The sequence below is a fragment of the Mauremys mutica genome, chromosome 10, assembly GCF_020497125.1.
Source record: "Mauremys mutica isolate MM-2020 ecotype Southern chromosome 10, ASM2049712v1, whole genome shotgun sequence".
NCBI lineage: Eukaryota > Metazoa > Chordata > Testudines > Geoemydidae > Mauremys > Mauremys mutica.
In genome coordinates, this window is record NC_059081.1 from 17818470 (window position 1) to 17833314 (window position 14845).

General features: G+C 41.0%; 1 protein-coding gene across 5 annotated transcripts in view; it reads left to right on the forward strand.

The window, feature by feature from the left end:
• Nucleotides 1-9417, forward strand: part of ACMSD (aminocarboxymuconate semialdehyde decarboxylase) — a 79223-nt gene extending 69806 nt beyond the window's left edge. For all 5 annotated transcript variants that reach the window (XM_045032331.1, XM_045032330.1, XM_045032332.1 and 2 more), the window contains 2 exons: nt 8252-8350; nt 9048-9417. In XM_045032331.1, the coding sequence (XP_044888266.1) occupies nt 8252-8350; nt 9048-9110 (162 nt within the window). In that variant the 3' untranslated portion in view covers nt 9111-9417. The remainder of the gene's footprint in view (nt 1-8251; nt 8351-9047) is intronic.
• The last annotated feature ends 5428 nt before the right edge of the window (nt 9418-14845 follow it).

Genomic DNA, 14845 nt, shown 5'->3' on the forward strand with positions numbered 1-14845 from the left:
TCTTCTCCAGCGTATATATGGTGAAGTATGATTCTATCCCACTACACAAGTACAGTTGCCTGTGGGGAAACATATGGGAGCCCTCCTTGTAGGATTAGTTGCAACTGTGGCCTAACCTATAATCCTGGAGTGAGACAGGGAATACTTCCGGGAGGTCCTAAAATAATATGGTGAACATCCATCCAAAGGGACCACACTGGCTCTGTGGGCTAAAAGGGCTTTGGGGTGCAGTAGGAATGGTTGTTTTAGGCAAAGCAGAGGACCCAAGAAAAGAGAGTTCCAACCAGCCAGAAGATCCTCCTCCTGCCCTCACCCTGAAAGACACCAAGACAACACCCCCACAGAAGGTGGATCATCCAACAGGAAATACTGATTTCATATGAGTACAAAGCAATGATCAGACACTGAGCCAGGCCTACCACCAGATGGCAGTGGTCAACAGTGAAGTCACATTGTTTTACCTCAGTTGGTAAAACAATGGCCTGACTTTGAGCTCAGAGAGAGAGGCCACAAACGTGGTCCAGTATATCTTGCAATTGCGTGAGAGGCTTAAATCTCTAGTTACCTTTGCAAAACAGAGCCTGTGAAAGACCCAACAAACCCAAGAAATGGTGTACAAGCAGGCCACCCATCTGTGTGTGTTTAGGCCTTGTGACCGAGTGCTGTTACTACTACCGTCTGGAGTCTACATTCCTGGTCAGACGGTAAGGACCATTTGAGGCAGTAAAACAAGTGGGTCCAGTGGCCTGAGACCTGACAGCCAGGAAAGAGAACAGAGACACAACTGCACCATATTAACCTTTTAAAGGCTTGGAAGAACAGAGGGTGATTGCTTATCCTCCTGACCCTGAACTAGGTCCCCAGGCACCCGTGATCCAGAGTTTTGAGGTCACACAGGTGGAGGAAGATCTCCAACCGGAACAAAAAACCCAGACACAGCACCTGGTCAAGTCTTTCCCCTGGGTATTTTCAGCTCTATTGGGACAAACTCACCTGATCTACCACCACATAGCTACAGGAGCAGAGCAAGGAATCCAGGACACCCCTCGGCTGCATCCTTGGATAAGATGGAAAACTGTCTGGAAGGAGTTACAAGCAATGCTAGATCTCTGGGAGGAGAAGAATCTCACCATGAGTGGAGGCATCCTGTTGTGCTGGTACCAAAACCAGAGGACACAACACACTTATCATTCTATCCAAATTTAATGCATACCCAATGCCCAAGGTAGATGAACTGTTGGAATGCCTAGAAGCAGCCAGATATATCACTACTCTGGAGTTTACAAAATGGTACTGGCAGATCCCTTTGATGCCTGAGTCCTGGGGAAAGCTTTACCAGTTTTGCACCATGCCCTTTGGCTTCCACAGGGCAGCAGCTATGTTCCAACGATTTGTGGACTGAGTGCTTTGGCCACACAGGGAGTACGCAATGGCCTATTTTTATGACAGTTCTTGATAGCCAGAACTGGAACAACCGCACACAGTATGTCACTCCTTGCTGGAGATGCAGGACTCACAGCAAACCCAGCGAGATGCAGGGCGTAAGAACAGCCATACTGGGTCAGACCAATGGTCCATCTAGCCCAGTATCCTGTCTTCCAACAGTGGCCAATACCAGGTGCTTCAGAGGGAATGAACAGGACAGGTAATCATCAAGTGAGGGGGGATGGACCGTATTAGAATCAGCTGCTGCTTTTGGTGAATGAAATTGGCAGCCTCAGTGCTGCTTTATGTTGCATAAGTTTATAATGGGCCTCATAAGAGCAATTACACCCACCCCATTTATCCCTGGCATGCCTCCCACACTTGAGAGGGCCAGGAGCAGATGACAAAGAGTCAGCCACACCAGCTTTACACTACCTGGGAATTCCCCTACACAAGGGACTCCTCAGCCAAGCAGCACAAATGGCACGAAGGGGAAGCAAGGAGTGCTCATGGGTTTTTTTCAGAAAACTTTTGATAAAATTTCATGAAACATTGTGGAATCCAAGCTTTGCTTGAACTAGTTAGAAATTATCTCAATTTGTTATGTGTTTATCAGGTATAGGAGGTAGCAAGTGAATATATAATAAAGTAGAAAGGCAGGCTTCTGAAGGAGATACTAAAGGCCAAATGCTGCCACTCTTACTCATGTTGAATCGCTTCTTGCTCCATGAGTAATTTCACTGATTCCAATGTGATTACTTATAGAGTAAGGGGGATGAAACCTGGACCTAAATAAATGGCAGTTTGGCTTCCTATTGCAGTATTGCCAAACCCAAGCATTGCAAAAATTGTCAGAGCCCCAGAATCATGAAACTGTCTTAAAAATCACAAGTGTTTTTTTAAATAACAAATTTTGGGTTCTTTTTCAGTGTCTTCTGGTCTGTGCACTTTTAAGGTGCACTCAGGTCATGTTTTAAAACTTTTCTCTGCACCCATATGGTGTTGGGAATTTACTTTTTTTTTTTTTTGAAAGCAGAAATTCTCACATAATCACTTGTCTCCAGAAGCTAGGACACTTTAAAAAAACCGCACCAAATATTGCAACACTTGCAATGAAATCATGAGTAAGGCTAAGATTTTGTCATGGATATTTTTAGTAAAAGTCACAGACAGGTCACGGGCAATTAAGAAAAAATAACGGAAGCCTGTGACCTGTTGCTGACTTTTACTAAAAATATGCATGATAAAATGGGAAGAGACTGCAGCAGCTGCCGGTGGCTGGGAGCTCTCTGGCTCTCACCACCCATGGGGGCTCAGAGCTCCAGGGTCCCTCTGCCCCCACCCATGGTGGAGGGGATCTGCGGGAGTCCCCCTGCTGCCATCACTGTGAGGAGTTGTGGGGGTCCCCCTGCCCTGCCGTGGTGGCCAGGAAGCTGCGGGGGTACCCAAGCCCCACTGCAGCCGTGGGGAGCTGCAGGCATCACCCTGCCAGGATCCCCTTGCCCTCCCTGTGGCGGCCAGGGACTACGGGGGCTCCCCTACCCCACCGTGGTGGCCAGGAAGCTGCGGGGTACCTGCTGCCTCAGGTGGCAGGGATACCTCACAGCTCCCTGCTGCTGTGGGAGGCGGCAGGACTCTGCAGCTCCCAGCTGCAGGGGCTGAAGTCACAGAGGTCTTTGGAAGTCACGGATTCCATGAATTCCACGACCTCTGTGACAAAATCATAGCCTTAACCATGAGCACTAGGAACACAGTAAATATAAAATGAATGCATGCTGGGCTCAAAACAAAAAGAGAAGCAATGTGATAAGGGGCCTAGTATGACACTGTCGGTTTTGCAGATGAAGGTTAGAAGTAGGACAAATAAATCTCCAGTGCATAGCCAGAAACTGGGCTGAGAAGGCATCAGGTGTGTGCATAGATATGCATAGGCATAACTTAATGTCTTTGGGGGACAGCCATCACCTGGAGTATATTATGCTGGCTTGGAGCCCTTAAACATTAAAAACCAAGAACCTGCTTTGAATCATGTATCTAACTTCATCCCTCCAAAATTCCCTGTGCACTTTCTCAGTTAGAGCCCACAATGTAGGTCAGTGGAAGACTCCAGAGGTACAACATCTGCTAGGTGGAAGGGGAGCAGGCAGTAATGCAGGTTGCGGCAGCCTCCCCTCCACCAGACAGCATACAGTAGGCCAGCGCAGAACAAGAAGCTGGGCAGTGCTGGCCAGGGGCATCACCAGGCTGGTCACAGAATAAAATAGTTCAGTGCATCCCCACATGAACTTTTCCTGGTAGGCTACTACAGGGCCCTCAGAAGAATGCAAAGCTGCCTCCTCCCAGCCAAAGCCTCCCCTGCTGTCTCCCTTGGGGTGAGTCCTGCTAGGAAGGGGCACAAGGCTGGTGCCAGGCTGTGCACCAGCAAGAGTAAACCTGTCTCTTTCTCTTTCCTCGGTATATATTTGTACTACTGAAACCCTGTTTGAAGCACACTTGTTTCATATATTGACACTCTCTTTCCTCAGATACTTTCTCACATAAAGTCACCAATGTAAAATGAAGAGCCTGATGCTCTTTCAGATTCTGGTACTTTAAGTTTCAGGTCTTATGTTACTGTGAAACAAATTCTGTTATAGTTACAGTTCTTTTGAGTAAAAATGTCCACTTAGGTTAATCACCAGCAATTAGGGCTGTCAATTAACCACAGTTAACTCAAGCGATTAACTCAAAACAAATTAACTCAATTAAAAAAATTAAACACGATTATTTGCAGTTTTAATCGCACTGTTAAACAATAATAGAATACCATTTATCTAAATATTTTTGGATGTTTTCTACATTTTCAAAAATATTGATTTCAATTACAACACAGAATACAGAATGTACAGTGCTTATCTGATATTATTATGTTTGATTACAAATATTTGCACTGTAAAAAAGAAACAAAAGACATAGTATTTTTCAATTCACCTCAAAGTACTGTAGTGCGATCTCTATCGTGAAAGTGCAACTTACAAATACAGATTTTTTTTGTTACATAACTGCACTCAAAAACAAAACAATGTAAAACTTTAGAGCCTACAAGTCCACTCAGTCTTATTTCTTATTCAGCCAATCGCTTGGACAAACAAGGTTGTTTACACTAACGGATGATAATGCTGCTCATTTCTTATTTACAACATGACCAGAAAGTGAGAACAGGCATTCACATGGCACTTTTGTAGCTGGCGTTGCCAGATATGCTAAACATTCATATGCCCCTTCATGCTTCGGCCACCATTCCAGAGGACATGCTTCCGTGCTGATGACGCTCGTTAAAAAAAATAATGCATTAATTACATTTGTGACTGAACTCCTTGGAGGAGAATTGTATGTCTCCTGCTCTGTGGTTTTACCCGCATTCTGTCATATATTTCATGTTATGGCAGTCTCAGATGATGACCTAGTTGTTCAATTTAAGAACACTTTCACTGCAGATCTGACAAAATGCAAAGAAGGAATCAATGTGAGATTTCTAAAAAAATAGCTGCAACACTCGACCCAACATTTAAGAATCTGAAGAGCCTTCCAAAATCTGAGAGGGACAAGGTGTGGAACATGCTGTCAGAAGTCTTAAAAGAACAACACTCTGATGTAGAAATTACAGAACCCAAACCACCAAAAAAGAAATCAACCTTCTGTTGATGGCATCTGACTCAGATGATGAAAATGAACGTGCATCAGTCTGCACTGTTTTGGATCGTTATCAAGCAGAACCCGTAATCAGCATGGAAGCATGTCCTCTGGAATAACGGCCAAAGCATGAAGGGGCATACAAATGTTTAGCATAGCTGGCACATAAATGCCGTGCAACATCCGCTACAACAGTGCAATGCGATTGCCTGTTCTCACTTTCAGGTGACATTGTAAATAAGAAGCAAGCAACATTATCTCCCATAAATGTAAACAAACTTGTTTGTCTTAGCGATTGGCTGAACAAGAAGAAGGACTGAATTGACTTGTAGGCTCTAAAGTTTTATATTGTTTTGTTTTTTAGTGCAGTTATGTAACAACTTTTTTTTATTATTTTATTATTTAAAAAATGTCCACATTTGTAAGTTGCACTTTCGCGATAGAGATCACACTACAGTACTTGTATGAGGTGAGTCAAAAAATACTATTTCTTTTGTTTTATCTTTTTTACAGTGCAAATATTTGTAATCAAACATAATAATATCAGATAAGCACTGTACATTCTGTATTCTGTGTTGTAATTGAAATCAATATTTTTGAAAATGTAGAAAACATCCAAAAATATTTAGATAAATGGTATTCTATTATTGTTTAACAGTGCAATTAAAACTACGATTGTGATTTTTTTAATCTCACAATTAATTGCGATTAATTTTTTTTTATTGTTTGACAGCCCTACCTGCAATCTATGTCTTATTTAAAGCGGAGCTGCAATATTAAGTGGATCTATTCATATGTCAAACTACAAATCCTCAGTGGGAAAAAGGATTTAGGCCATACTCCTAGATAATAATTAATAAATAACATGTTAAGACTTAAGAGTCCCATACATCTGCAAAGTGCTTTACAAACATTAACTAATGAATCCCCACTATACTTCTGGGAGGGAGGTGGCTGTGAATAGGCATTACAGTCACCATTTTATAGGCGGCGATAAAACCGAAGCACGGAGAAGCTTAGTTGTCCAAAGCCATTCAGGAAATCAGTGGCACAATATTCCCAAAGGTCCTTATTTATCTGCAGTTCATCAGGTCAGTTCATTGGCAGTAGCGTGATCAGCTGTAAAATACTTTAAATCAGAGGAAACTAACAACAAAAGCTAAATTGGGATAGTTTACACCAGAGATTCTAGTGAGGAACAAAAACCAGCGCGTCAGACTTTCTTCTGCTCTGGCCCACATAAGGAACCTTAAATAAAAATGTAAGAATCTCCCTAGATTGGTTGAGCTTATCTGACATACTAAATTGAATTTCATTCTCCTTTCCAAATAAATCCATCTAATAATATTGTACAGTATCTTATGTTGCGCACGGAAGAAACAACGTTTCTCTCCCAAGTGTGTATTCTGGAGCAGAAAATGTCCCAATATCAGTAAATATACTGTAAATCAAGTAGCATCCTGAGGTGTTTAAATACACAGACCCTAATACGTTTCTCATGTAAACTGTTCTCAGAAATTGTATTAGCAGACAAAAAGGGTATACATTCTCCTATTCTAATCTGACTCCAAGGTTTTTGTAGTGAAGCAGATGTACACATACGAAATACAACCAAGTTGCAGATTCTACACTTTCATATATCTTCTTGTACAGATTCTTTCAGAGAGCCCAGGGTGACACCTACTGGAGACAGAAAAAATAAGCAGCATTTGGCAAATAAAATAAATCCCATCCTAAAACACCTGAGAATATGCTTCATGGCTTTGTTTTAATACTGCCAACCCCAAGCATTCCAAAGTTGTGATAACAGCTGTGCCGTTGTAAGGTCCATAGTGTAAATATAGCCCAAGTTTTCCAGATCTCCATGTGTGTGTATCCATCCTGGAATATCAAATCTGGTAGTCTCTGGAGGACTTCTGGCTTCTTAGAGATGCATGTATATAAGCTCTCTTACCGTACTTGATGAGACAGAAAGGTTGACTCTTTTTACATTTTGCTTCCAACTGTTCTTTAGACATCAGAGTTAAATAGATGTGCAACAAGTTGTCAGTTTTTGCCTGACACTGTACTATTAACAGGAGCTGATCCTGCTGGAAAATGTGTGTGGTTTTCTGACTCATTTTTGCAGATGGCTCAACCAAGAATAAGGAAGGTGGGAATGGTGCTCTCTTTTTTAGAATACCCAAGATGTAAACTGACCAGATTCCTAAAAGGCATTCTGAGAGCAGCCAAACCCAGGGTGAAGGTTTGGACTGCACTTTATACTGTTCATTCTAGTTCCTTTATATGAATAATACCCAGCCCAGGAAGGCAGTAAGTTTTCACTTGGTAGAGTTAGTGTGGACTACATATAGAGCAAACTGGGGAAACCATCTGATCAAAAAGGTGTTTTAAACAGCTTAAAATTCTCTCCCCCTCTCAGTTGCACAGTTTTTAGTCTCTGGTCTCTTACAATGTCCTAATTCCATTAGTTTTCCAATTACCACAGAATCTTTCAAGGTACACAAGATATGGATTTATAATGGGAAAAACAAGCAGAAATAAAACTAAGCTTTCAGATGTTTTTACATACCATAAAGGAGGTAAGCCCATCTTTTCCCCTTTACAGGCAACTTAACTATGGGACCACCTGGTCATGACCCCATTATGAATCACTGTATTGCAGTCAACCCAGGTCAGAACCCAAAGAAGATGAGTGTTGGATACTTTGTTTTATACATTTCAAGGCAATATCAGATTATTTCAGTTAACCAAACTAGGAAGGGTTTCATTGTTCAACACATTCCTGCAAAGGGATATATGTTCTTTCCATATGCCAAGGATTTACATTTTGAACTTTCCATGTATCAAGATGAAAATACACCCAAGCATAGCTAGCCCTTAAAATCATCATTCTTGGGTTCAGTCAGTCTCCCCCTTCTATACAAAAATCTGTTCATTCAAATTTGTACAAAATACAGGAAACCTTGGGAAGTGTTCTTTTTGGGGTTTGGGTTTTTTTTAGAAAACAAAACTTAGAATCTTAAAGATGATTGAAACAGATACCACAGAAAATCTGTGTGGCATATACTCATCATTTTATACTGTTTTTAAGAACCCCACAGAGAATGTGCAGCTTTTTTATGAAATACCCAATTTGTTTCTCTGTTTGCAGGACAAAGTTCTTTTGGGAACAGATTACCCTTTTCCACTAGGGGAACTAGAACCTGGAAAACTGATTGATTCTATGGAAGAGTTTGATAATGGACTAAAGGTAAAATTCTTTACATTTTTTTATTTCAGTTTTTAAGCTTCCATTTTTAGCGCCTGATCCAAGGCCCTAAGAAGTCAATGAGAGTTTTCCATTAACTTCAGAGGGTATGGGATCAGCCCCTTAGTCTTTAAAAATCAGTTCCCCACAACACTGAAAGCACATGCATGAGCTTGACTTAGATATGACTTTAAATACGTGCTTAAGTGCTTTGTTGAATAGGGATAGACTGCTGAATTGGGACCTAAACAGCTTAAGAAAGCTGTGAGCTATCCAGCAAGCTTCTACAATATACTCCATAGTGAATCAGGAAATGAAGAGTGAACAATATGGCAGTGTGGAATTGTGCAGCCAAGGAGACAAGGGTGGGGACCCCAGAGCCAATATGGAGACACAGAAACTTGTGGATCTCTTGAGATCTGTTCAGCTCTGTAGGAATCTACCCAGTTCCGAGAGTGGAAGCAGGTCTCATTTTGTGAGACAGTTAGGAAAAACTCTCTACACCAGCCCCATAGACTGATACAGAGGAATCCTCGTAAGATCATTTCACGGCTCCAGCATTCCAGGCCTCCTCCAGCAGGTAATTCCACAGAAAGAGATTTCCTGAAACATTATTAATAGAATCCTGTTTCCATATCTTAGGTGTTAACATACACAACATTTGTAAAGTTTGCTATAAAAAATATACATTCTTTTACAGGATAAACTCAAAGCTGGCAATGCTCTGGCATTTTTGGGTCTTGACAGAAAACAATTTGAATAACTTTAACAGAGACCAAATTTGTATCCTTTTGTATATTTGTGTACATGCCTACATATGTGTATTTCTACCATTTCAATGTCAAATAAAATCTACATATAAATGATAGTATTTACGGTATCCTCAAAGTAAAAGCAAGGGCACTGGAAATCCACATGTGGGAATTTCCGTGTCCTAAGGATTTAGGTTGTACCTGCAGATTTTTGGGATCCCTGCTGTTCTACAGAGATTTCATTTCTTTCAGTTGTGATGATGATAACCGTCTGAATAGAAATCAATGCAGTGTTATCAATACCAAGTTTCTTGGGGGGGGAAATAGCTCAATGAGAGTTGTGAATTTTCCCCCTTTATTTCAGTTGTTAACTATGAAACCTAATGATCATAATGTAAATATTAATACATAAATAATACACAGTGATATTCAATGTTCCATTCACTTAAAAGGGTATTCTTCATGAATAAAGCTGCATGTTTTAAATGTGAAAATGTTAATGGTTGTTTCTAATTTTTTTTTTAAATTCTCAGTGTAGAACTCCTTCCTCAACTGACAAGATTATTTTCTTTATCTAGGATGTCCCAGTTTTCTTGGATGGTGAAGGGTAGGTTGAAACCTGGGCTTTCAGTATTGTTGGGTGACTGCCTGGACAACCTCTTTCTAAAAGCATTTTTAAGTTGCTGGAATGGTAATGCATTGCCCTTATTCTTTCCCCTCTCATTTGCTCAGGTTTCGGTACACTGCTACTTGTGAAGTCATAATCTCACTAGTTCTCTAGTCTTCCTTGCTTATTTTACATATTAGGAATTCAGGTCTTATCTATCTTATTTCTCCAAGAAGACTCTGTGGAAGAGTACAGAAATTCAATGGGAGCTAAGGGTGCTCAGCATCTTTAGTAGACACTCAGCACCTCACAGCACCAGGCCCTTAGATAGATACATTCCAGGGTCTAAATGAATATACTACAAAGGAATTTAGGTGCCTAAAATCCCAGTTTTAGGTGACACTGTGATTCAAAACATCTCCACTCAGTTATTGCCTAACCTCACTAGGTGCCTAAGATTTTGCAGTAATTGTTCCCTAGACACCTATGTTTTTGCCTCTGGGCATGTGCACTGCTGCCTCACTCCAGGCACCCGGACATCTATCTCCCACCTAAACCCCAGGTCAATCCACAAAGCATGGGAGGGTAGGCATTCCTCTGCCAATCTTGCTGTAGGGTCCAATCTGGAAGGCGTGCTCAGAGGCTGCCTAACTTCACACAAAAACATCGGGGTGGGGGGAAGAGAAGGAAGACAGGGACTTCCTTTATAACCTTTAGTCCAGTGGTTATGGTACTCACCCAGAATGTGGGAGACCTCCTGTTTCAAGTTTGTCCTCTGCTTGATGAGAAGGGATTTGAACAGGGGTACTCTACCTCTCCGGTAAATTCCCTAGCTACTTGTTTTAATTAAACTTCAAAGTGGAGACAGGGCAGCTTAATTTTCATAGCAGTCCCTTTCTCCCACCCTCCTTATAACCTTTTTGGCTTTGCTTCTTACAGATGTTTAAATAGACAAGGTGGCTGGGGTGATACATTTTAATGGACCAACTTTTGTTGGTGAGAGAGAAGTTTCGAGCCACACAGGGATCTTCTTCAGGTCTGGGAAAGGAAGTCTCAGTGTCTCAGCAAAATGCAAGGTGGAACAGATTGTTTAGCATAAGTAGTTAATACATACTGTAAGGGACCATTCAAGTATGAAAGCACTGATGAGATTCTAATTACAAACACCTATCACTATAGTTAAAAATAGCCTCTGGAGCAGCTGAATCTTAAAGGTGATCAACAACTAGGCTCGGAGCCAGTTAGAGACAGAAAGATTACATCATCCAGTTCATCTTTGTCCTTGCAGGATTCTTCCCTATTCTACATTTACTAGTGTTCTGTCAAGTCAGTGCTGGAATATTTAATAAGCCAGAACACAGTTCCAGGAGTAAATATGAGACCAAAACACATCAGAATTCCATTGAGATGTGGTGGCATGAAGAGACTCCCCCAACTCTTATTCTGACCAATGATGGTCTGCCCTATATAAGAGCTAGATATTATCATCATCATAACAAATCTCCATGACATAGCCTGCCTCTTTTTCCCTCCCTCTCTACAGCTAGAATCTCTGCCCCCCCGCCCGCTCTCTCACTATGGCAGGCACCATAAGGTGCATTAGTTAGTTTGAGCAGAGCACACACATCGAGACCTGTTCTCTTTCCCAGTCCTGCTGCCTCTTTGCATAAATCTCTTCCTCTTCAGGTCTTGCTGTTCATGCTCTAAGGAACAGAAAAGAGGTACCACTAGTAGATAGATCACTGGGACAAAAACAGAGAAAAAGTATCGTCAGCAGGGTTGGAGCTTCTAGATCCCCTGCATAGACCTCTGCCTCTTGAACTACTGGAAGAACTGGAGTGCTGGTGGTAATGTGATGAGTACAGCTGTCTTTCAAGCAGTTGACCTCGGTTTGATTCCCAGCCAATTCAGTAATGAGTTTTAGGTGAGGGGGGTGGTCTAGTGGTTAAGGAACTAGCCTGGGATTCAGACAATGTGGGTACTATGCCCTGGGACTGCACTGCACAGACTTCCTGTGTGACCTGGAGCACTTTGTACCTTCATTCCCATTTAGGTAATAGCATTAAGAGAGGAACTGATAGGAATAGTAGGTTGTCATCTTCAGTGTAGACCAACAGAGGCGACGCTTTCCAGTTGATTTCACAGCACTAGTATAACCTCAATAGTATTCATCACCATTTATTTTTGACAGGTTTCTACGCCCAATTTAAGACTTATGTCCCGCCCTCTGTCTCCGTTTCTGTTCATGTATAGGTCTCATGCCGTTAGCTATTTTGAAAGGGTTTTTAAAAAAAAATTTCTTATGTTTGGCCGGGGGAATGTTGCGTGCTTGTGCTTTGATATGCTTGGCTGGATATTGTGAGAGAGCTTAAAGGAAAGGAGGTTTTTTAAAAAGCAAGATTTTTGGTTAGGTTTAGCTGTCGGCCATTTTGAAAGAAAAAAATATTATTTTTGGATAGCGGGAATGTTGTGTGCTTGTTTTTTGAAAAGTTTAGAGAAAAAGCATGAAAGACTAGAGGCTGGTTATGAAAGATTTACAAAAAGAAAGATTTTGGTTAGGTTTAGAGGAAAAAAGGAAAGAAAGGTTATTAAATAGAAGAAAGCAGCAATAGTTTTTAAAGATTAGTAAACACATGATAAAAAGATCCTTTTTTGTTAGAATTAAAAAAATACTTTAGAGAAAAACAAGTTATTTTGAAATAAGAGGAAAATATAAAGGTAGGTTAAGAAAAGAGAATGTTAAGAGTTATTTTGAAATATTAAATAAAAAATAAAAATATTAAGATAGGTTATTTAGATAAAGAAACCAGCTAGGAATTTAAGGGGGAAGAATCTGTCAGGGAATTTGTTCGAACCTTTGAAGACAATTGCTTTAAGGGGATACACTTTTATCGCTCATAATGCTAATGGCTACAATTATTATTTTATCCTCAGACAATTGTTTAAAGAAAAATGGCTGTCAGCCCCGTAATGCAAGGTGGGAATGTGTGTAATGGTGCTGGACTTAGACATCAGATTTATAGATTCTTTAAATTTTCTTCCCATGAAACTCAGCAAGTTACCCAAGGCTATGGGGTTTGAGGGAGTCAAGGGGTATTTTCCACACTTTGGAGTATAATACATGATGCCTGAAGGGAAAAAAAGGGATTTCTGAACTGGTACCAACACAATCGCCAAAACAAATTCAATCTCCAGAAAGAACTGGACTATTATTGTCAAAAAGATGTTGAAATTTTACAAGAGGCTTCTGATCGGTTCAGAAAAGTCATGAAAATGACAAAAAAGCAGATTGTTAAAAACCCAGGAGATGGTAACTAAGTGTACAGACCCCTTTCAGTACCTTACATTAGCACCAATATCCATGGCCATGTACCACTTCAATTTTTTAAAACCATGAACCATAGTCCTTCTACCATTAGATAGTTACCACAAGCCGCAAAAGAGAGATTCCACGCCGGCCAATCAATGGTTGCTTTACATAGCCCACACAGAGAACATTTACATCCAACATGCTTTGCAGGGTGGGGAGTTTAATGCGGGGTCCTATTTTTTGGATGGTTATGCCATCATAGCCTGTAAACCTATGGCCTTTGAATTTAATGGTTTTTTTTTCTCACGGATGCCCTGTCTGCTATTGTGAAAATTATTACAATCCATTGCTTAATGTTACCTACAGCCAGCTGTTCAACCGAACCATGATTAAGGCTGAATTTTTTAAAAGACATGGGTCTGAGGTAAAGACCATATGGGAACACGAATGGAAGACTATGCTACCTAACGATAACTGGGTGGGAGCTTTTTTATGAGAAAAAAAACCTTTGGTTCCTAGAGATGCCCTTTACAGAGGTAGAGCAAACACCATCTGTCTGTATTACAAACCGCAGCCCGTAGAGCAGATTCATTACTACGATTTTACCAGTCTCTACCCTTTTGTTAACAAGACTAAACAATACCCAGTGGGGCACCCCATTATCGTGTATGAGGATTCTGGGGATATCATCTGTACTTTGGCATTGCCAAAATTAAAGTGTACCCTCCAAGAGGCCTATATTTCCCCATTTTACTGTACAGAGTCGGGAGTAAACTAATTCCCCTGTGCATCCTTTGTGCAGAAACAAAACAAAAGGATCGCTGCATGTACAGTCTGGAGGAGAGGGCTTTAACAGGGACTTGGTGCACGACAGAGCTGGTGGAGGCTTTAGACAAAGGGTACAGGATTGCTGAGATTTATGAAATCTGGCACTTTAACTGCTCTTCAGATACCCTGTTTTCAGACTACATTAAAATGCACCCAAGACAGAAACAACAGGCCTTGGGGTTCCCTCACTGGTGTACAGACAAATTGAAAAAAAAACACAGAACAGTACATTAAAGAGTACCGTGAAAGAGAAGGCATGTGTCTGCGTCTAAACAGGATTAAGGAAACCCTGCAAAAAGATATATCTCAAAGCTGTTTTTAAATTCCTTGGGGGGGAAATTTGGTCAGCGAACAAATTTAACACCAGTATAATGATGGACCCCGCCGGGCTCTTCGAGTACGTTTTTGTACCTTAAAATGATGTCTCATCATGCAAGTTTATTGACAATGACAAGGCTGTAATATCTTGGAAATACACAAAAGAACGCTGCACCCTTTCCAGCAATACTAACGTATTTATCGCATGCTTTACCACCGCTTATGCCAGGCTAGAGGTCTACCATCTGTTAGATCGTTTACAGGAGTGGTGTCTTTACCACGATACAGATTCTGTAATTTTTGTAAGTAAAGAAGGGGCATGGAACCCAACCCTACGGGATTATTTAGGTGATCTGACCAGTGAAATACCTCCAGATGAACACATTGTGAAGTTTGTGTCAGCTGGTTCTAAAACATACGGGTACAAACTGTCTAGCGGTAAGACCTGTATGAAAGTAAAAGGGATCATGCTCAACTCAGGGAATAGCGAGCAAATTTATTTTGAAAATTTAAAATTCCTCGTCTGGGATTACCCCATGGGAGAGGTCTCAAAAGAGATTGTGGGGGGAAAAAAACAGAAAGTCATTAACGACAAAAGAGACGGATTTTAAAACTTTGCCATACGGATATTATGGTGAAGAGCCATGTTCAGTTTGTTCACCCCTTTTCCTGTTTGCTTTGTG